General features: G+C 26.9%; 1 protein-coding gene across 1 annotated transcript in view; it reads right to left on the bottom strand.

Annotated features, from left to right (window-relative positions):
* The window catches only part of LOC117175422, a 48,554-nt gene that overhangs the window by 13,457 nt on the left and 12,998 nt on the right, over positions 1 to 22,099 (bottom strand). The window contains exons 4-7 of the mRNA XM_033365129.1: positions 20,841 to 21,213; positions 14,730 to 15,019; positions 11,116 to 11,375; positions 6,890 to 7,061 (exon numbers count right to left, since the gene is read on the bottom strand). Of these exons, the coding sequence (XP_033221020.1) occupies positions 6,890 to 7,061; positions 11,116 to 11,375; positions 14,730 to 15,019; positions 20,841 to 21,213 (1,095 nt within the window). The remainder of the gene's footprint in view (positions 1 to 6,889; positions 7,062 to 11,115; positions 11,376 to 14,729; positions 15,020 to 20,840; positions 21,214 to 22,099) is intronic.

Raw genomic sequence — 22,099 nt, 5'->3', positions numbered from 1 at the left:
GGTTTTTACGAGTGTTCCTGCCTGCCTGGCTGTGTGTTTTTGTGTGTGTCGGTCGATTTTTAGTTTGTTAGCACGATACTTTGGACAGAATTAACAGATTGGATTGGCCTTTGGTATAATCTTTAAGTGTCCTAAAATAAAGGTCAAGTTGGTTAGCCAACCATTTTGGGTGAAAATTCAAAAAGTGAGCGTATTTTGAAAATTTTGGAGACCACTTTTTTCAAAATCAAGAATTGTCATCATATATATTAATCGTATTTAATCAGACGAACAATTTATCCTAATGACTTTTTTCATAGAACCAAAATTTATCACAGTTATCGCATTTACAAAATTTCAAAAAACACACGAAAATCAACATTTTAAGCCAAATCACGCATGGTATGAAGAAATGTCAGGAGAAGAAAAATATTTATTTTTCAATGCCTTACAGGATTGTTTAAAGACATTTTGACTTTTTCGAAAAAATTGAAAATTCAAATTTTGACAATAAAAAAGCATGAAAGATAAAAAAATTTAAGTTTGCGGTTAAAATGTGCAAAATGGGTAAAAAGGTGACTGAACAAAAATTGTGCATTTTAAAAAGATCTACAAATTTGTTATAGATAACTTTTTGATAGCATCTGTATTTTGTGTTTCAATCGTGAAACACGATATTAACAATAAAAAATCGGCCCGCTGCGTGGGCATATTCTCATCACAACTTATGTTTTTTTAATTTCTTCTTCATCTCATGTGTTGGCTTTCAAAAAATTTACTTTTTTTTAAATGTTCTTAATGCTATTTTTCACGATTCAAAAAAAAAACTACAAAAAAATTATTCATGGCAATTTAATTGTTCTGCTATCTAATTAACCTTGTTGTTTGAAAAATCATTTCCTTGATTGAGAGTTTCTTTAAAAATTCAAAATTTGTTTCCAAAATTCATTTATTTAATTGAAAAATTTTTGTTTATTGAAAATAAAATTTTTAATTACAAATTTCAGTATTCTATTGTTTATTGAAAATTCACATTTTTGACAGACATTTCATCTTTTTACATTCTCATCATTTATGATTGAGAAAGTATTAGAATTGTCGGAAATTTGACATCACACATTTTCAACGGATGTTCACATTTCGACACCCCTTGAATCCGAAAATCAGGTTTTCACGATGGCGTCTATCTGTCTGTCCGTCCGTCCGTCCGTAAACACGATAACTCTCGAAAAAATAAACGAATCGAATTAATCTTTGGGACACTTGTTTTAGGTCCTAAAAGAAAGTACGAGTTCGTAGACCAGCCATTTTTGATAAAAATTCAAAAAGTAAGCGCATTTTGAACATTTTTGATACCACTTTTTTCTGAATTTTAAAATTCTATGTACGGATATTTATAGTAATAAAAAGAACAAATAATTGATCTTTATGACTTTTTTTGATAAAAAGAAAATTCTCAGAGTTATAGCGTTTTTAAAATTTTTCTTATCAACCGAAAATCAAAATTTGAAGCCGAAAAACGCACGATATGAAAAAAAGTCAAGAGAAGAAAAAAAATTCTTTTGAAAAGCCCTACAAGATAATTATAATCAATTTTTGGATTTTCTTCAAAAATCGACAATTCAAATTTTGATTGCACAAAAAATAACGGAAAATAAAAAATTCCATTTTGTGGACAAACTATGAAGGATACGAAAAAAGATGAATCAACAAAAATGGTTATCCCAAAAAAGATCTACAATTTCGTTGAAAATCACTTCTTGATAGGACGTGTATTTTATGTTTTATTCGTGGAAAATAACGTTTAAAAAAAATTAAAATAAAAAAAAATGTGTGGAAAAACGACTAAAGTTACGAAAAAAAAATTCAACAAAACCTGTTTACAAATGTCTGTCGGAAATCGAGCGCGCAGCGCGAGTGTCACGATTAGAATGTGTAATTCAAAATCTACAGAGCTTTGAGAAACTTAATCTTTGACTATACTTAATTAAGTAGACAATTCAGAATATGAAGACGCATATAAATACTGCCGTCTAAAAGAGATCTTTTTGATCAAGTTTTTTTAAGCATTCCAAATGCAAAGAATAAATATCCGTGCGCGAAGAGCGAGGTAACCTATTATCGAGCGCGAAGCGCGAGATTCAACCGTCGCGCGCCCTAGGCGCGCTCAAACAAGCGAGTTAACTTTTTTGTTGATAGCTCACCTTCTTGGTTCCCAAATCTAACTGTTTTGTAGAAAATTAGTCTTTTTTCTGAAACTTATATTTTGTTAACTCAACATATATCTATTCCATTTTTTGTGAAAATGCATATTTTTTATTTAATAATTCAACTATTTGAAGAAACTTGTTTTTGTGGGTAAAAATTCATCGTTGAAATTCATATATTTTTTGAAAATCCGTCTTTTTGGTAGAAGGTTTATCTGTTTCATTGAAGAAAAAAAACTATTTTGTTAAAAATTAATTTTACTTGGGCAAAAAATAATTAGATTAAATTTAAATTTAAATTTAAATCAGTTTAAATTTTACCGTGTGAATTTAAAAACTCAATAATTTTGTTCAAAACTAAATTTTTTGTTGAAAATTCATACCCTCGGATTAAAGCTGAACTGTGTCGTTAAAAATTCATCTTTTTAGCTTGAAAATTTAAAATTTCGGATCAAAATCTTTCATGACCAAAAAATCTTAATTTGTTAAATCTTTGGCTTTTTTTTTTAATTCCACTTTTTGGTTTTCGAATATTTTTTTTTAACTGATCATTTAATTAACCCATTTTGTACAAAAGTGACCATTTCGAGTTAAACATTTCAACTACATGCTTTAAAATCATGTATTTTGTTCAAAATTTTTCTTTCTTAAAAGAAAAAAAGCTTCTTGTTTATAAATTCACCACATCTACTAAAAATTTAATTATTACTCTACATAAACTTCCTAAACTAGGGTATTTTACCGCGCACTCTAACCACTTGGCTATCGAAGTGTTTGAAGTTTGGTTACAAAAACTGTGCTGAATAGTTTGACGTTCTCGGTGCTCCTCAATAACAGAAAGTTGTTGAAATCGCCTAAGTTTTATAGAGTCACATTATTTAAAAATATTCCAATATTGCATAATAAAAAAATTTATAGACAAATTATTTGTTGCAAGAATGTTTTATACTATTTCCCATAAGTTTACGTTTTTTAAGTTATATTGCTAGACTTTTCGATAAAAAAAACATGATGATTAAGAAATTTTTCTTGATTTTATTATTGTTAAAATTAAAAACAAATTTAATGAACAAATAAATTAGTCAGAAATTTTTCGACAGAAAAATGTGTTTTTTTTTCTATTTTTTTTTAAGAAGGAACTTTATGATAATCTTAGCGAAATTCCTAATTTGTTGATTAATATTATTATTTTTTTAAACAAATTTAGTAAACAAAGACATTATTCGGGCATTTGTGGATATAAAAATTGGTTTTTTTGATGTCAGCTTTTTAATTAGGAACTTCATAATAATTTCAGCAAAATTCTTATTTTGTATCAATTTTATTTCTTTAACAAATTTAATAAACAAATTCATTATTGGGACATTTGTCAACGGAAAAATTATTATTTTTTTTTTGGATTTCAGACATTCATTGGGATCTTCATAATAAATTTATCAACATTTATGATTACATGATAAATGTTAGGATTTTTTAAAACCAATTTAATAAACAAACGCATTATTTGGGCATCTGTGGACCGAAAAATTCGTTTTTCTTTATGTCAGTCTTTTCATTGGGGACCTTCATGGTAATTTCAGTAAAATGCATATTTAGTTGATACATTCTATGATTGTTTCAATAAATTTAAGAAATATATGCATTATTTGGGGATTTGACAACGAAAAAGTCATCGAAAATATTGGGGAAGCTTTTTAAATATATTTATAATATTAACAATAATAATTTCACGCAGAAATTTCTTCATCATTATATTGTTTTTATTCTAAGTTCTTGCAAAATAAGTTTAAAAAACGCAAACTTATGGAAAATTGTAGAAAACATTCTTTGAACAAATAATTTTTTTATAATAAATTTGCTTGTTTATTATATGATATTGATGCATCTTCAACTAATGTTACTCTATAGAACTTACGGGAATTTTAGCATAGAAAAAATGGCCTTTTATCGTCATATTTATTTACAAGAAATTGAAAACCTGATTTAAATCATAAAAAAGATTATTATTTTGTATTTTCTTAATGAATTAATTTGGAAAGTGGCTTGACAATTTGGGAATCTATACTTTGAAAATATTCAGTGTTCGATGCTTTTTTGGAATTTTCAAATTTTGCAGGATTAAAAATTGACTTTATTATATATTAAAATAGATACATTTTGAATATGTAGCAGTATTCAATTCATAATTTTAAATATTTCATTTACACATTTTTAATTATGATATGGTGTCACAAATTAACAAAGATTTTTCATTTTTGTTGATTTGAAACAGAAGTTGATAATTTAAAAGATACACGGAGAAAAAGATATCGCAAGAATTGCAATATATACCGTAATTTCTTCGCAATATATTGTAGGCTCGTCTTAAGACAAGTAAAAGTCGTCTTAGCCATGATAAGGCTTGACTTGAGACAAATAAACGCCGTCTTATCTGTCGTGCCCATAAAAGTAATACGAAGGCTTACGATTTAAGTCGATTTGGAGACGTAGCCAGACATCGATGTCTTGGAGACGAACTCAAGACATCATCAGGTCGAAATCAAGTCGAAGCATTTTCACTCGGGTAATTATTCTATTTTTGGTTAAAGGTTGATCTTGTTTATTTAAAATTTCATGTATTTTTTTGAAAATGAACATTTTAGTTAAAAAGTAAGTCTTCTATTTAAAAAATTCATGCTTTGGTTTGATGTTCCACTATATAGTGTCAAATAGTCTTTTTTTCGTTGAAAATTTTAGTGTTTTTTTTTTCAAAATTCGCCTAATTGGATCGAAAATTCAACTATTTTGGTACAAAATTATTTCCTCTGTTTGAAAATGAAAATGTTGAAAATGTGACTTCAGCTATTCCATTTTAAATTGAAATTTTATCTTTTTAAAAAAATAAATTATAATAACACATTTATTTAAAAAAATAAATGTTAAAAAATCAACTAGTAAAATTCATGTCTTCTTTTAAAAATTCGTCTTTTTGCTAGAAAAGTAATCCTCTTTCTTGAAAATGTTTCTTTTTGATTAAAAGATGAATTGTTTTCATTAAAAATTGATGTGTTTTGCTGAAGATTCTTGTCTTTTATTCTGAAAATGAACCATTATAACTTAAAATTTTACTGTTCCATTTTCCATTAAAAGTTGATCTTTTCTTTGTTAAAAATTCATGTATTTTGTCGAAAATTCTTATTTTTTAGTAGAAAATGTTGAAAACGTGGCTTTATTTTTCAAAATGCGTTTTTTGTTTGTTTAAAAATTAATTGTTTTTACCTGAAAGTCCAAACATTTTATTTTAAATTGAATATGTATCTTTTTTAGTTGAATATTCAATCACAGTGAGACTCTTGAATAGCCCTCCCTTCTATAGACCTTCCGTGAATTAACGTCGCGCCGCATGCATGTAGGTGTAACAGGTGGTGTGTCGGATGCGCGGGATCTGCGGCTGTCACTCAGGCGAGCAGTCAGGCGTGACCAATCAAAACCGGAGCAGGCTATAATGAGTTAGTTGCCACCCACCGTCAGCCCCGAAATCGGCGCTATAGAAGAGGTTCGCTTTTTTTCTTTAAGATTTAATTATTTTTTTGAAAAATGTTTATTTTTTGATTAAAAATTGATTTTCTAACTGAAAACATAACTATTTTATTGGATAATTAATCATTTCAGTTGGAAATTCATTTCTTCGTTTGAAAAATTATTAACGTTGTAGAAAGTCAAAGATTCAAAGCTTTTATTAATAAAACATCTTTTTGGTATCAAAAATCAACTATTATGTATTTTGTTGAAAGTGCGTATTTTCTAGTTGAAAATTAATATAGTTTCTTGAATTTTCTTTTTAGATTCAAATTTTGCTTTTTTTTATCAAAGTTGAACTACTTTGCTCAAAAATGTATTTTTTGGTCAAAGATATATTATTTCAGTTGAAAATGCATCTGCTTGGTACAGGATTTAACTATTTTGTGGACAATTTTTTGTTGCTTTTTTTTAATGTTCAGGTTTTTTTGTTGAAAACAAGTTATTTTTATATTTGATAACTTTAATTTTAGTTGAAAATTCATCTATTTCCTTTAAAATTGAACTAAATCGTTGAAAACTCCTTTTTTTGTTGGAAATTAATTTTCTGAGTGAAGATTTAGCCATTCCATTTTTTTGTGGAACATTTATCTTTATTATGAGAAATTTCAATTATCTGGTTCAAAGTTAATCTTTTTCAGCAAAAATCCAACTAATTTGTTGAAGATTCATGCGTTTGGTTGAAAATTCGTCGGTTTTGATAAAAAAATCTCTTTGATAGAAAATTCCATTATTTAATTAAAATTGAATCTATTTTGTTGAAAAATAATCCCTATTAGTTTACATTCATTGTAGCCTTGTTTAGGCGGATTAATTCACCATAATTTTATGTACAAGTCCAGAGTTGCTTTAAGTTGCTTTTAGGAACTCTTCATTTTTTTAACAGAAAAATAAGAAATCAGCTGTAGAAAGTATAAACAATTAGGCTCTTATTGCAAATATTTTTGATTCAATTTGTATTACACACATCTTATTAAATTTTATCTTATTAAGTTTTATAATACTGGCTACATTTTTTAAACCACGAAGAATGGCATTTTTGAAGAAAAAAAACGAATTGTCATTTATATAGTTGTAAGAACAGTTATAAATCGATTTTGAAATATGTATAATTTTTCGGAGGAAGAATTTTTGAAATTTTAGACGATGCAAAAACCAGGTCCAGTGGAAGGTTGAGCAGGCACACCACGCTTGTTCATACGACAGGCGTGCTCTTCTAGGCGCCTGGAGACATCGTTCAGAGGTTGATCGTCAATACTCCACAGTCTCTCAGCAACTGCACTCGCCCGGGGCCAAATTCTTTGATGCAAGTTGTTTCTTAAAATAAAAATAAAAAATGTCGCTCTTCAAAAGAATCTTCTAGGAAGATAAAATTATAATCGAATAAACTATTATGTATAAAAGCATTTAGGCGGTGCACAGCGAGGAAAAAAATACGTTTTTTGGTTCAAAATATTGTACAGCCCACAAATATTGACCGATATGGACAAACAAAGTTTGGGAAAAAACTTATAAGATTTCTAAGAGAGTTGATGAGCCTCATTTTTAAAATAGGCTACCAATTTTTTTATGAACAAGCAAATATCACGAAGAAACTGACCATTTATTCTATTTGACGTTCTCGGTGCTTGTCAAGAACATGAAAATGGTTAAAATCGCCTAAGTCTCGTAGAGTAATTTTAGATAAAGACATTCCAATACTATATAATAAACAACACAAATTTGGATAAACAAATTATTTTTTGAAAGAATGTCTCACGATTTTACATAATTTTACGTTTTTAACTTACATTCCAAGAAATTTGGATAAATCAATATAATGATCAAGAAGTTTCTTTTTAAGAATATTATTGTTAATATTCTAAACAAATTTAATAAACAAATGAACTAATCAGGCATTCCTCTATAGAAAAATTCGTTTTTTCCTATTTCATTTATTTAATCAACAAATTTATGATAATTTTAGAAAAATTCATAATTTTGCGGATGATCTTATGATTTTTTTAAAACAAATGTAGTAAATAAATGCATCATTCGGGCATCTGTAAACGGGAACATTAATTTTTTTCGATGTCATTCTTTTTAATTAGGAACTTTATGATAATTTAAGCAAAATTAATAATTAGTTCATAAATTTAATATTTTTTGAACAAACAAATTTAATAAAAAAATGCATTATTCGGGCATATGTCCAGGGCAAAATTGTTTTTTTTTTATGTCAGTCTTTTTAATTGGGAACTTGATGATAATTTCATTAACACTCATATTTAGTTGATATATTCTACGTTCTCAGTTCTTTCAGTTTAAGTTTCTCATTAATTTCATTCTGTTGATAAGGCTGCAGCTTCAGGGTGATGATATAGTTTGTTAAATTTGTTTTTAAAAGAATATAAAATTTATTAACTAATTATGAATTTTTCTGAAATTATCGTAAAGTTCCCAATTATAAAGACCTACATTGAGAAAAAATCGATTTTTTCCGTCAATAGATGCCCGAATAATGTATTTGTTTGTTAGATTCGTTTAAAAAAAATCATTAAATGTATCAACTAATAATGAACGTCCTTTTATTTATTATTAAGATCCCCAATGAAAGTCTGAAATTGAAAAAAAGAATTCATCCGTCGACAGGCGCCCCAATAATGCATTTACTTATTAAATTTGTTTTAAAAAAACATAAAATTGTTCAATAAATTTTTTGTTTCTGTTGAAATTATCATGAATTTGCTACTTAAAAAAGTAGTCGTTGAGAAAAAAACAAAGTTCTTTATCGAAAAATGCCTTATCTATGCATTTATTGATTAAATTTGTTTAGAAAATGATAAAATTTATAAACTAGCTATACATGCTGTTGAAATTTTCATAATGTTCTGAACTGAAAGTACTGGCATTAAACAAACCGAATTTTCCTGCCGACAAATGTCCGAATAATCCGTTTGTTTATTAAATTTATCTAAAAAATCATAAGATTAATTAACAAGTTATAGATTTTTCTAAAATTATCATAAAGTTTCTAATTAAAAAAGATGACATAGAAAAAAAGCATTTTTCTATCGAAAAATGGCTGATGAATGCATTTGATTATTTAATTTGTTTATAATATTAAAATAATAATCTCAAGAAGAAATTTTTTCATCATTATATTTTTTTTATTCATATTTCTTGCAGTATAACTTGAAAAACGTAAAATTATGGAAAATATTAAAAAACATTCTTCCAACTTAGAAAATTTCAAGAATCTTCATGTTACTGGCGAGAACTGGGAACGTTAAATAAAAAAATGAACATTTTTTTCGTCCTATTCGTTTATTCATAATATTTTTTTATTAGTTATAAAGAATCTTTTTTAAAATTTCGTTTTCCAAATCGGTCAATATTTGTGGCCAGTCGATATTTGGGGGATAGCTGTTTTAAGTGAAGAAAAAAAAATAAGTAAAGCTAGCCCCTCTGCGATGAAATTTTGGGTTTTTTACTATTGCATGATATACGGTTTTTTATAGCAATTTTCAGGCACAAATAAAAAATTGAGCAAATAACAAAATAATATTCCCCTGCTAGTTGAGATGTCGATTCTATTTGATATTTTTGTAGCATTCGCAAAGTTGACACATAACTGTAATAATTATTTTGAACTATTTTGTATATTATTATGTAAATTAAGCTTTTGAGTAACAAAATTAAGCAAGTAATATCAATCAAATTTATTCGAAAATTTATTTTAAAATTCCTACATAATATTTTATAATTTTAAAACAGATTTTTTCAGTGAAATCGATGTTTCATGTTATTCATAAATGTTCATACAAGCCAAAATATCATTTGTATCACTCCAATACCCCCAAGATTATTTAAAATACAAAAAATATATATGTATAACTGATTATACTGTATTTTTCTTTAAATTGAGGGATTTTTCTATTTTGTCCTCGTTTTCTGAAGTTTTCTCGATTTGTAGGACGTGAAAAATAGTTTAAGCCCCCATAAATAGATCTGAGATAATTGACTTTGATCTAATTATCATACTCGTTATGCGATACTTGACTTGTATTACACAGAAACGAAAGAGAAATAAAAAAATTAAAATATTAAAAATAAAAGTTAATTTTATCCCAAAAATTAATTTTTCTCAAAAATTGGCACGGAATTCTTTCCTTTTGTTCTTAAAATGTTTCAAAAACTATAAGAAAACAAATTTTTTTAAATCTGACGTACTATGACTTCGTATTTAAAGTTCGTTTAGGCGAATTGTGTTCAGCGAAGTAGTGCAATGCGTGTTTTATATGTAAACTCAACAAGTTTCAAGAATATAAAAAGTTCAATAAATTTCAAACAAATAATTTTTTAAATCAAATCATTAAAAATGTATAGTATAATATGGCATAATAAGGGTGAGAGTGGTAAATAGGTTGGGAACGTACGGGAAGGGAAGTGAAGGATAGTGAAGTAGAGAGGGGAGGGAATGAAAGAAAAAGTATGAGAAGTAAGGAGAGGGGAAGTAGAGGCGGAAGAAGTTAAGGAAAGGCTGAGCAGCTAAGGGGGGGGGAGTAATGGGAGCAGTAGTGTTGAAAGGGAGGGAGTGTGACGGTAAGGATAGTAGAAAAGTGAGTGGTGAGTATGGTCAGTGTAGTAGAGGAAGCAAAGCGAGGAACATTAAAGTTTGGAAGAGACGGGAAAGGAGCAGAAGTATGAGATGTGAGTGGAGAAAGTAGAGGCAAGAAAAGTAGGGAAAGAGTTGAGCATTAAAGATAGCGTAATGTGAGGGCTAGCCGTGAAAGGGAGGCAATTTGCCAGGAGAGATAGTACAGAAGTGGGTAGTGAGTTGGGTTGCTGAAGTGAGGGATGGTGAAGTGGAGAATGGTCGGTATGGGAAGAGAATTACGATAAGTGAGAAGAAAGGAAGTAGAGGTGGAAGAAGTAGGCGAAGGGCTGATAAGTAAACTGGGAGTAACAGGAGGATAGTGGTGAAAAGAAGGGAATGTGCAGGGAGGTTTGACAGGGAAGTGGAGATGTATGTGGCGAAGAAATTGTGAAAACGAAGTGATTGATATAGAAATAGGGTATAAATAGTTAAAAAATGAGAAGTGTGAAAAGTAAGGTGAGGGTAAGTAGTGGCTGTGGAAGTAAGGAAAGAGATAGGAATTTAAGGGGGCTGATGAGAGGGACAGTAGGGCAAAGGTATTGAAGTGAGAGGAGAGGAATAATGGAAGAGGTGGGACATTAGGCGGAAAGACGAAACGTACGGGAGGGCGAGATTTTAACGACTTAATTAACGTCTTAATAAGTTAGGAATTCCTTTTTTTGTACGCGGACGGCTCTTGCCTTGAATACATTTTGATAAATAATAAATGAAGTTTTAACTTGTAATAAATACCTGTCAACAAATTCGGACCACATGCAGGCTGCACCACCTATCATAAGTTTCTTTTGGTCATCAGATCCGTCAAAGGAAAGAGGATCACAATTATAAAATTTTTCCCAGTCTCCATCACCTGCAATGTGATCGAGGTACCAACAAGTGGAAAGTAATACCGGAAATCCAGCTTCCGTGACTTTAATAACTTTATCCTCCCATTTTCCTAGCCAAATGTGCACTAGTGTCCCTGGCTGAATTTTCACTCCGTTTTCGAACACCTGTATGAATAGAAGAATATCAGTTGTGTAGAAAAATCGTTTCTGCTTAACATTTTGCGGTGATATTTTATTTTCGGTGTCAACATGATTTATGCATACATAAACATTTATTAATATGAATTACTAATTGCTGAAGTAGTTCAGAGGGGCCGTTCAAAAACCACGTCACAATGGCAGAGAGGGGGATGGGGTAAAAGGTTTTGTGACGATTTGAGACGTAAGGTGGGTGTGCTTAAAGTACATTTGACATTATACATAGAAATATAAGTGTGAATACATTTTTTGAAATGCCTGAAAACATTAAGATTAGTGATTTTATTTCATCAGTAAAGCATGTAAGTTCAGACATCACACTCTTTGGCCCATCCTCCAGCTTTTTTCTATTTAAAAAAAAACTTATATGCCCTTATATGCGAATTGAATTAATGGAACCCAGTATAAAAATCCAACTATTTTTGGTTATAAGTCCATCTTTTTTGTGTGAAAAGTCTAATATTATATTTTCTTTTAGAATTCATCTAGTGTGATTAAAAATTATACTATTTGATCGAATATTTAATTATTTTGTTAAAAATACAAATGATTTGTTAAAAACTAATCTTTTTTTGTCAAAAATTCAACCAATTGGTTGAAACTTAAAATAATTTGTAAATAATGTTATAATTTTTGTTAAAAATTCGTCTCTGATTAAAAATTAAACTATTTTGTTGAAGTTTGTTTTATTTACTGTTAAAAATTTGTCTTTGGTATAAAAATTTATCTCTGGGTAAAAATTTAATCTGTTTTGGTTCACAATTCAACTACTTAGTTAAAGGTTGAACTGCTTTGCTAGACATTTTTTTACATTTTGATATAGTTTGAAAATTAATTTCTTTGGTAGAAAATTAAACTGTTTATTGAAAATTCATTGAATGTTTTGTTGAAAATTAACAATTAAAAAATTCATTGAATGTTTTGTTTAAAATTAACAATTGAAAAATGAATTATCTGTTGTAAAATTCATGTATTTGGTTTAGAATTCATCGTTTTGATAGAAAATCAATCTTCTTCATCGAAATATCATCTTTTTGCTTGAAAATTAATCTATTTAGTAAAATGTTGAATTGTTTTCTCGAAAAATAATTTAATTTTGAAGATTCATAATTTTTATCATTGATTAATTTTTTTCATTGAAGTTTTGTCATTTAGTATAAATGTATATCTTTGTTTCAAAGTATAACTATTTTGTAAAATGATTTGATGAAACAAATCAATCCTTTCTTCGACCGTTGATATTTATTGATTTCAAATCGTAGATTTCAAATTCTTTATGTCTTACGGTCCAATCGTAAATCGAAAAAATAAATATGAGTCAAAAAAACATGTTCTTCGAAACTAAGATATTTATTTAATAGAAAAAACTCCTTTCAAAACTTCCTGACGTTTTAGTACGTTTTAGACAGGAAGTTTTGAAAGGAGTTTTTTCTATTAAATAAATATCTGAGTTTCGAAGAACATGTTTTTTGACTCATATTTATTTTTTCGATTTACGATTGGACCGTAAGGCATAGAGAATTTGAAATCAATATAACTATTTTGATATAAATTATTGTTTTTTTGGACCAAAATTTATTTTTTTGTTGAAGAATGGAACTATTCCAGTAGAAAATGTATGTCCTCGGTTGAAAATGTAACTATTTTAAAAAAAAATTTTTTTGTAAAAAGTTAATCTTCTTCGCAGAAGGTAGATCTTTCTTGGTAGAAAATTCAACTAATTGCTTAAAATTTGAACTAATTTGTTGAAAGATAATTGTATGATTTGAAGATTTCACGATTCTGTTGAATTGATTTTTTAAATGGGAAATTTCACTATTCTATTTGTGGTTCAAAATAGATCTATTTTAGTTTAAAATTAATCTTTCTGCGTAAAAATTTAAGTGCTTTGTTGTAAGATGAACTGCGTGGTTAAAAGTTAATTTCAATGATTTAAGATTTCAATATTTTGTTGAAATTTCTATTTTTTTGTTAAAAATTAATTTTTTTAAACGAAATTTGAATATTACAGGTTTGTTTGAAAATCATTGATCGTCTTTAGTTGAAAATTAAAGTCATAAATTTTTCATTGGAAGGTCAAGTACTTGGTTAAACTACTTTGTTAAGAATTTGTGTTATTAGTTGAAAATTGAACTATTTGGTTGAAAATTCGTTATTTTTTGTTCGAAAATTAATTTTTTATCTAAAAATTCAACTATTCCATTTTGGGAAAATTTATATATTTTGTTGTGAAATCATCTATTTTGGTAGAAATTAAATCTTTTTGTTTAAAAATTAAACTACTTGATTGAAAGGTGAACCACTTTGTTGATCATTTATTTTATTAGATGAAGATCCATCTCTTTAGTCGAAAGTCCATTTTCTTTTTAAACATCAATGTTTTGAATTGCAAGTTTAAATGTTGCATTTTTGACTGAACATTGATCGTTTTTAGTTTAAAATTCAGCTTTTTGTTAAAAAATTAACTTCTTCATCGAAAATTCATATTTTTGGTTTAAAAATGTTAATATTTTGTAGAAAAATCGTCTTTTTGACTTAAAAATTGATCTATTTTGTTGAAAATTAAATTTAACTTGAAAATTCATAATGTCGAATAAACAATTAAAGTTTTATTCAGGGAACTTGCCTTTTTTCACTTAAGTGAAAAATCTTTCGTGTTAAAAAATTCATCTCTTTTAGTAAAAATTTGAGCTTTTTTGGTTAAAAGTGTAACTAATTGGTTAAAGATTAATTTTGAATATTTTTTTGAGGATTCGATTCTTTTCTTAAAAATTGATCATTTATAGTTGAATTTAGCTAATTTTTAATGCAAAATTACTATTTTTGGTTGAAATGTCAATTATTATATTTATTGTTGAGAATTCACCTTTTTCTAATAAAAATTCAAATGTTTTCTAAATTCGTCTCTTTAGCTTTAGAGTTGAACTATTTGATTTGAAAAAAAAATTTTGGCTGATAATTATTTTTTCTCATTGAAAGTTTAACTATTTTGTTGAAAATTTAGTTATTTTATTCAAAATTAAACTATTGTGCTTTAAGTGATCTTTTGTCGAAAATTCAACTGTTTTGTTTCAAATTTATCTTTTTGGATAGAAAATTCGCCCCTCTTGCATGGAAATTCATTTTTTTTCTTAAGAAACATTTTTTGTTAGAATCTCGTCTTTATTTTAGAAATTACAGTATTAGCTTAAAAATGTAACCCATGTTTTTCAAATTCCTCTTCTCTGCTTGAAAATGCAACTACTGGATTGTAAAATAGTTGCAAATCTTTGGTTGCGAGGTCTGCTAAAATATGAATTAATTTATTTTTGTTTCAATTACCTCTTGCCAGACAATAGGTTTCGTGTTGAGATTATTCGTGATGTTCAGAAGTTTATTAATATATATATTTTCGATTGCAGTGAAATCATCAGTGATGTTATGCTCCTGCATGAAATTGAGGATATTAGGATTACTTTTCCAACAATCAAATGGCACTTCGTCTCCTCCGAGGTGCAAATATTTATCTGGAAAAACTTGAACAACTTCCTCATACAACCGTTCCAAAAATGTATACACCTTCGGATTTGTGGGATCCAAAGGACCAGTGCCATTCAATTTACCATTTTCATCTGTAATTCAAATATAGTTATAATCACCTCTATAAAAACTAAATTTTATGGGTTACTGCACGAAACAAATTTAAGTGTAATAGCAGCTTAAACTATTTCTAAAAGTCCGGAATTTTTCATTTTTACTTTCTAGGGAGTAAAACGTGCTTTTTACTCCCTGGGGAGTGAAAAGTGACGTCAGAGGTGAATAATTAAAATTATACATGGATAAGCTCGCATTTTACGTGAATCAGCCCACTCATCGTAAGACTGAAAGGAAATTTTGGTTGCAGATATCAAAATTATGCGGTAATTTATGGGAAGTTATCATATATAATTGAGAAAATTACTGTAAATTACCAAAAATGTCCGGAAATTTCCGAAAATGTATAGGGGTTGTAAATTGAATTTTTGGTAAATTATCTGGAGAAACTATAAATTACCTGTAATATTACTCTGAAATATAAAAAATTTCATACATTTCTAGAAATTTCTAAAAGAAATTTTAATTGCATTTTGGAAAATTTATAGTGAGTTAATATATTTACCAGTGAAATTATCATACATGACCGAAAGTGTCCATGATTTTCTAGACATTTATAGACATTTTTAAATTAAATTTTGGCTCATTATCTTAAGTTACCATAAATTACATGGAATATTACCATAAATTACCAATTTTAAAATAAATTTTGGGAAATTTATAGAAAATTTAAATATGAATTTTAGGTAATTTATGGTAAGTTACCGTATTTAAATTTAAAATTAACATAAATGACAAAATTGTTTTACAAATTTCAAGAAATTTATATGCATTTTTTAATTGAATTTTCGCTAATTTATCTCAGGTTTTCATTAATTATCTGTACCATTATTATAAATTTCCGGTAATTTATAAAAATGTTTAAAATTGAATATGGGCAATTTATGGTAAGTTACCATATTTACCTCTAAAAGGACTATAAATAAGCGAAAATGTTCATAAATTTCCGGTAATTTATATTTGCCTGTAAAATTACCATAAATGATCAGATTTTTTAAATAAATTTCAGGAAATTTTAAGACAATGAAAAATGGAATTTTTTGAAATTTATTGAAAGTTATTATTAATTACCATTAAAATTACCATAAATCATACTTTCTTTATTCGAAATTTAATATGGCCTAAAATCATGACTGTTTTTCTATAAATGTCTGACATAATCTGTTTGTTATAAAAAATATCGTACATGCCAAGGGACAGAGAGACTTTTTCGCATAATATATTGTTTTGTAAATTTTATTCAGATTCGTCGTTTTGCGGTTTTTTTCTGAAATTTTCAACTTTTTGTTCACCTTTCACTTTTGTGAGTTAATATTTAATTCAATTTGAAAATAATAATCGTCTAAATAAATTTTACTAGTTTATATCTATCTTCTTCTATATATTAATAATAGATAGTTACGGTTTTTTTCCTGAAATTTTCAACTTTTTGTCTACTTTCTAATTAGATAAAAGTAATAAGTAATTCAAGTTAACAAAATGTAATTATTTAAACAATATATAATTATGATTAATAATATAGTCTCTTTCCGTAATGGTACGAATTAGCGTTTTTTAATACACTTTTAACTATTTGTCTATTTTTCACTTGGAATGGCTTAATAATTATTTGAATATAGCCAAAATAATTGTGTAGACAAATTGGTATAGCATGTAATTATCTTTATCTATATGAATGGTAGATAGTTGCGGTTTTTTTCTGAAGTTTTTAACTTTTTGTCCACTTTTCAATCAGAGTGAAGTAATAATTAATGAAATTTAAAAAAACTAATTCTTTAAGCAATATATTATCAATTAAGTGAAGCAAAAATAGTTTTTTAAACAAATTGGTATTGCTTATGACTATCTTTATCTATATTTATGGCAGATAGTTCCGGGTTTTTCGGAAATTTTAAAACTTTTAAATTACAAACAAAGTAAGATAAAAGTTTGAAATTAAGATGAGACCGCAACTATTAAGCATCAATAAAAAATAATATGGTTATAAACAATAATAATTTATTTAAATAATCATTCTTGCTAAATTGAATTAATTGTTAACTAAGTTCAAGTGCAAAGTAGACAAGTAATTGAAAATTTCAGAAAAACCCCAACTTTCTAGCAATATTCAAACTGAATACTATTAAAATAATGATAAATAGCTTAAACAATTAATTTGGTTAATTTAAATTTATTATTAACCTTACTCCAATTGAAAATACGACAAAAAGAGGAAATTTTTTAGCATCATTTTAAGAGAATGTTATTAACAATAATAAGAAATTGTTGAAACAATTAGGTTTGTTAAAATTAATTAGGCTTTACCTTTTTTTAATTTGTATTTGAACAAAAAGTGGAAGACTGATTAAATATCCACGCTTTTCTATCATTATTCCAAAAGAAAATTGCTAAAAACAATAATAAATTGTTTTAAAATGTCATATGCACATCTAATTATCAGCACAAAGTAGTATTTTGTTATTTAGAAACAAGTTGAATAAAAAATGAAAAAAAATTCGTAATTAGTATTCTGTGGCTAATTATGAAAGAGAAATGTTGAATTTTAACTCGATTCAGCTACTATAGATGATTCTACATAAAATGTACAAAAACTTATTTGTTTCTTATGGGAAATACGTGTTAAAAATACCATGGGACTTGGGCCACTTTTAAATAACATGTTTTCAAAGAAAAAAAATAGATTTATAATTTGTGGATTTTAACCAATTTCTGGGCTATATGTATGAAAATTCGAAGAAAAAATTTTACACCACCTTAGTAAGAAACGCTGCCGTGTTTTGAAAAAACACCGTTAATTGCAAAAAATTAAAAAAAAAACAGTTTTTTAGATCGCTGTAATCGTAAAGAAAAGATACACCTGATTATTAAAATGATTTTTCAAATTGTTAATAACTTTTTAAATAATTATTTCTAGGTTTTGGGAAAATGCCGTTAACTACAAAAAACTTTGAACAACATGAAAGGTTTTTAATTCGATATATGTCGTAACTGTATTTATTTTTAACTGAAAAATGAAATTTATTTTTGAAAGTCTATATTCGTTATAATTAATAAAAGTATTAAGGTGACAGGAAGTTATATTGTTAAAAAACGTATTGAGTAAACATAATTTTTCAAATCATTTTAATTGTTTAAAGTACGGAAAAATAATGTGGAAATTTCTAAAAAAAATTAATGTAATTATTTAAAAAAATAGTTTTATTTAATACTTTTAATTGATTAACAAATCCAAAAATATATAAATTTATTGATCTATTTCTCGGTCGACATACGCTTACTTGCCTTCTGAATTTCTGAACACTGAAATTACAGAAACTAATAAATGCAATAAGCTGAGACTGTCATTAAAAATCGTGAAAATAGATATATCGACGTGGAAACTTTCCTACACCTGATTTTATGAAGATCAGAAATTATAATTAACTTACAAACCCGGCGAAACCATAATTTATTCTTAATAATTTTGAATTAAAAGCGTTTGAAATTTAATAAAAACATATACAATAATTTTAAGTTTAAAGCTTTTCAATGCAAAATATTTTAGACGGATAAAATTTAAAAATAGCGAATACTTCTAAACGAATGAAAAAAATTTAACTTGTATCATTTCTGAATAAAAGCGTTTAAAATTGGATAATTTTAAATTGAAAAAATTTTCAAACAGAAACTTCCCAAACTCACAACCTTCAAACTGAAGCTTTCTTATTTAGACATTTTTATTAGGAAAAAGTTGAAATTCAGAACTAAGATGAATATTTCAAAGTAAAAGCCTATAAAATGATAGAAATCCAAATTCTTATTAATTAAAAAATATTATGATTTAACTTAAAACTAATTAGACGAACTTTTCTAAAATCAAAAATGAATTCACATTTATTTCCACCCTGCAAAATGAAAATTTGAAATGCGCAAAACTTTCTGGCTCTTAAATTCTTCGAAATCGCATATTATCAAAATGAAAGACTTGAGAGTTGCACATTTTTCAGTTTGAAGGATTTATAATTAAACTATTTGCAATTAAATTTCTCCGGAGTAAATTTAAATACTAAATTTTTCTATTTGAAAAGAGTCCCAAAAAGATGGACGTTTGAAACTCAGTTCAAAAAAAGAAAATTTGTTTGTATTGAATAATTAAATAATTTCTTTAATTTTTAATGTTTTTATTTTTAGAATTGAGAATTTTCTCCGTAAACCCTAAATTTTCATTGTTTTCCTATCATAAGTTTAATTTTTGCGATTAAAATTGAACTGGTTGAATTTCGAAAAATATAATTGAATAGTTAAAAATAATTCATTTATAAACGATTTGAATTACTTACAGTAATCTGAGTGTTATGAGTTTTGCGCCTAAAATTGAAATGATTGAATTTCGAAAATTATAATTGACAATTTATTCAATGTTAGCTTCTAAACGATTAACTTTACTTAAAGTAATATAAATCTGTATGGGTTTGAGTGCAACAAAGTTTTAAATCCCAATTCTTTGCTACTAAATTTGTTGTATTCTTAAATGGTGTTAGGATTTTTTAAGTTTGCAGTTTCAGTGATATCAATTCTTTTTAAATATTTTGCATTTGAAATAACTTTTAATTTTTAACGTTTTTTTCACAATGATAAAATATATTGAAATTCTAAAGAATTCAAAATACATTCAGTTTTCAAAAATTTCAAAAATTAAAAAAATTCAAGTATCAAAAATTAAAAAATGTATACTTCAGAAACTTAAAATAAAAAAAATCAGAACAGCGTCTAAAAATTAAAAAAATTAGGTCTTCGCGACTTAATTTTTTTAATTTTTAGATGCTGTTCGGATTTTTTCTAAATTTTAAGTTTCTGGAGTATACATTTTTTTATTTGCTATAACTTTTAATTTGAAACTTTTTTTTAGAATAACTTAATTTTTTAACAATTTTAAAAATTTTAAAATACTTCTTTGATATTTTAATCTGAAATCATTTAATTTTGAGATTTTTTAATTGAAATTAAAATCGTGCAATTCTGAACGCTTTGAATTAGAAATGAGACCATCATACGTTATTTTATTTTAAAAATATTATAAATACATTACTCATTATTCAAATAGTTGCTTTTTGAAATTTGCACAATAATGACGTACGCTGAATATGTTAAAATTAGCTCATTTATTTTAGAATTATTATTTTTTTAAATTTATCTCATGATATTTAATTGTTTTATGATTAAAATGTGAAATTTCATTACATGATTGTAATCCAAATGAGTGAATTATTTTCGCTAGAATTTCGCATAAATAATTATTCATAAAATTGAATAGCACATTTTAATTTATTGAAACGGATAACATTAATATCAATTCGGCTGCTTCAAAAAAAGCCTTAAAAATATTAAACAAATATGGATAATAATATAATATAATGATATGTAATATTGGATAATAATTATAATTTTATAATTTAAAAACATCTTATAATAATTCCACTCTTTCATATTCTTTCGGCATTCCTATCAACACCGTTAACTGCATTTTAGGTAATTAATTAACATTTTTTAACTATTTTGTTGCGTGAAAAAGTGAAAAGATCATATGCAAGTTAATCAAAAACAAGAAGAAAACTCTAGAAAATAAATAAGAATCCGGATACACGCGAATAAAGATTTGAATAGTTTTCGTCGATTTTATGGGCTTCGTTCGTTAGTTAAAGGTGTTTTCTGAAATCACGGCAGATCGCATGAGAGGTACCCTTGCTCTCTTATTTAGGCTATTTTCCCGTGTACGAAATTGGGTCAAAAAAAGGAAAAAAATTCTGGAAAATAATATACCGTAGCATTTGGTGAGCAAATTCGGATAACCTTTGCCCCAGGAAGCAGTATGTCCAGGAGTATCGAATTCTGGAATAACACGAATGCCTCTCAGGCGTGCATATTCAATGACCCTCTGAACATCTTTTCTACTGTAGACCATGGACGGATGATAAGCTCCCTTCGCTGAAAGTTCGGGGAAGACTAAACTTTCATAAGGAAAACTATTGTCATCTACAATATGCCAATGTAGAACATTAAATTTGTTATAAGACATGGCGTCCAAGGTTAGAATAATATCTTTTACTGGAATAAAATGACGTGATGTATCAAGAAGAAGTCCTCTATGTGGCAATCGTGGCTTGTCTTGGATTTTTTGGGATACCAGTTTCAACTAAAATGTTTTATTTTAAATTGTTCAAATTATCTAAATATAATCATTTTCTAACTTATTGAGTGTTGTATATGTTACAGACGAAGTATATAATCCAGGCATTATATATGCTCAATAGGCATTACATATAACCCCTAGGCATTATATATAATGCCCGGTAATTTCAGGCCAACAATGTTGACCGCGACCGAGGGCGGCGGTGTCTGTACTTTTAGGTCGAAAATTATTCAAATGTATGGGGTCATAAATGTTAAGTGGTGCTATTTTTTAATTACGAAAATGGACTTTTGTCATTTTTTGTTTGTTTTATGATTATATTTTGAGGCTGCCAGACTGAAAACGTATCAAAAACTTTTTGTGATTAAGGGGAAACATGGGGTATAAATGTGTTGGTTTCTGGCGCAATTCTGATTACACCAATTTCTCCGAGAAAGTGCAAGTTTATAGACCGTACTAAATTACAGAAAAAAATAAAGATCTGGCAAAGATCTGGCAAAGATCTGGCAAAGATGGATTAGTTTTTCGGAATAGCACGTATTTTTATTTTTATTTTTATTATTTTCCAACATTTTCAATTCATATTCATGAAACAATTTATTGCAGTTCTTTAGAACACATTTTTAAAGCTTAAAGTGATTACAATTGTTGTTAAAGATCGCAATATTTATTGTTTAATCTAGAAATAATTGAGAAAAAAGTGTTGCACTATAAGAAATGTTTTTTTTTATTTCAACGAGATAATGAGTAAAAATATGCAATTAATTAATTTTTTAAACGCAAATTATTGGTCACATGAGTTTTTAATAATATTCATAAAATAATATATACATTAAAGTTGTAATAAAAAATTTGAAAATAGTTTAAGTTCATTACAATTTTTTTTAAA

The sequence above is a fragment of the Belonocnema kinseyi genome, chromosome 6 (genome assembly GCF_010883055.1).
Source record: "Belonocnema kinseyi isolate 2016_QV_RU_SX_M_011 chromosome 6, B_treatae_v1, whole genome shotgun sequence".
Classification (NCBI taxonomy): domain Eukaryota; kingdom Metazoa; phylum Arthropoda; class Insecta; order Hymenoptera; family Cynipidae; genus Belonocnema; species Belonocnema kinseyi.
Note: the sequence above shows the minus strand (reverse complement) of the source record. Positions and strands in the feature narration are given on the sequence as shown.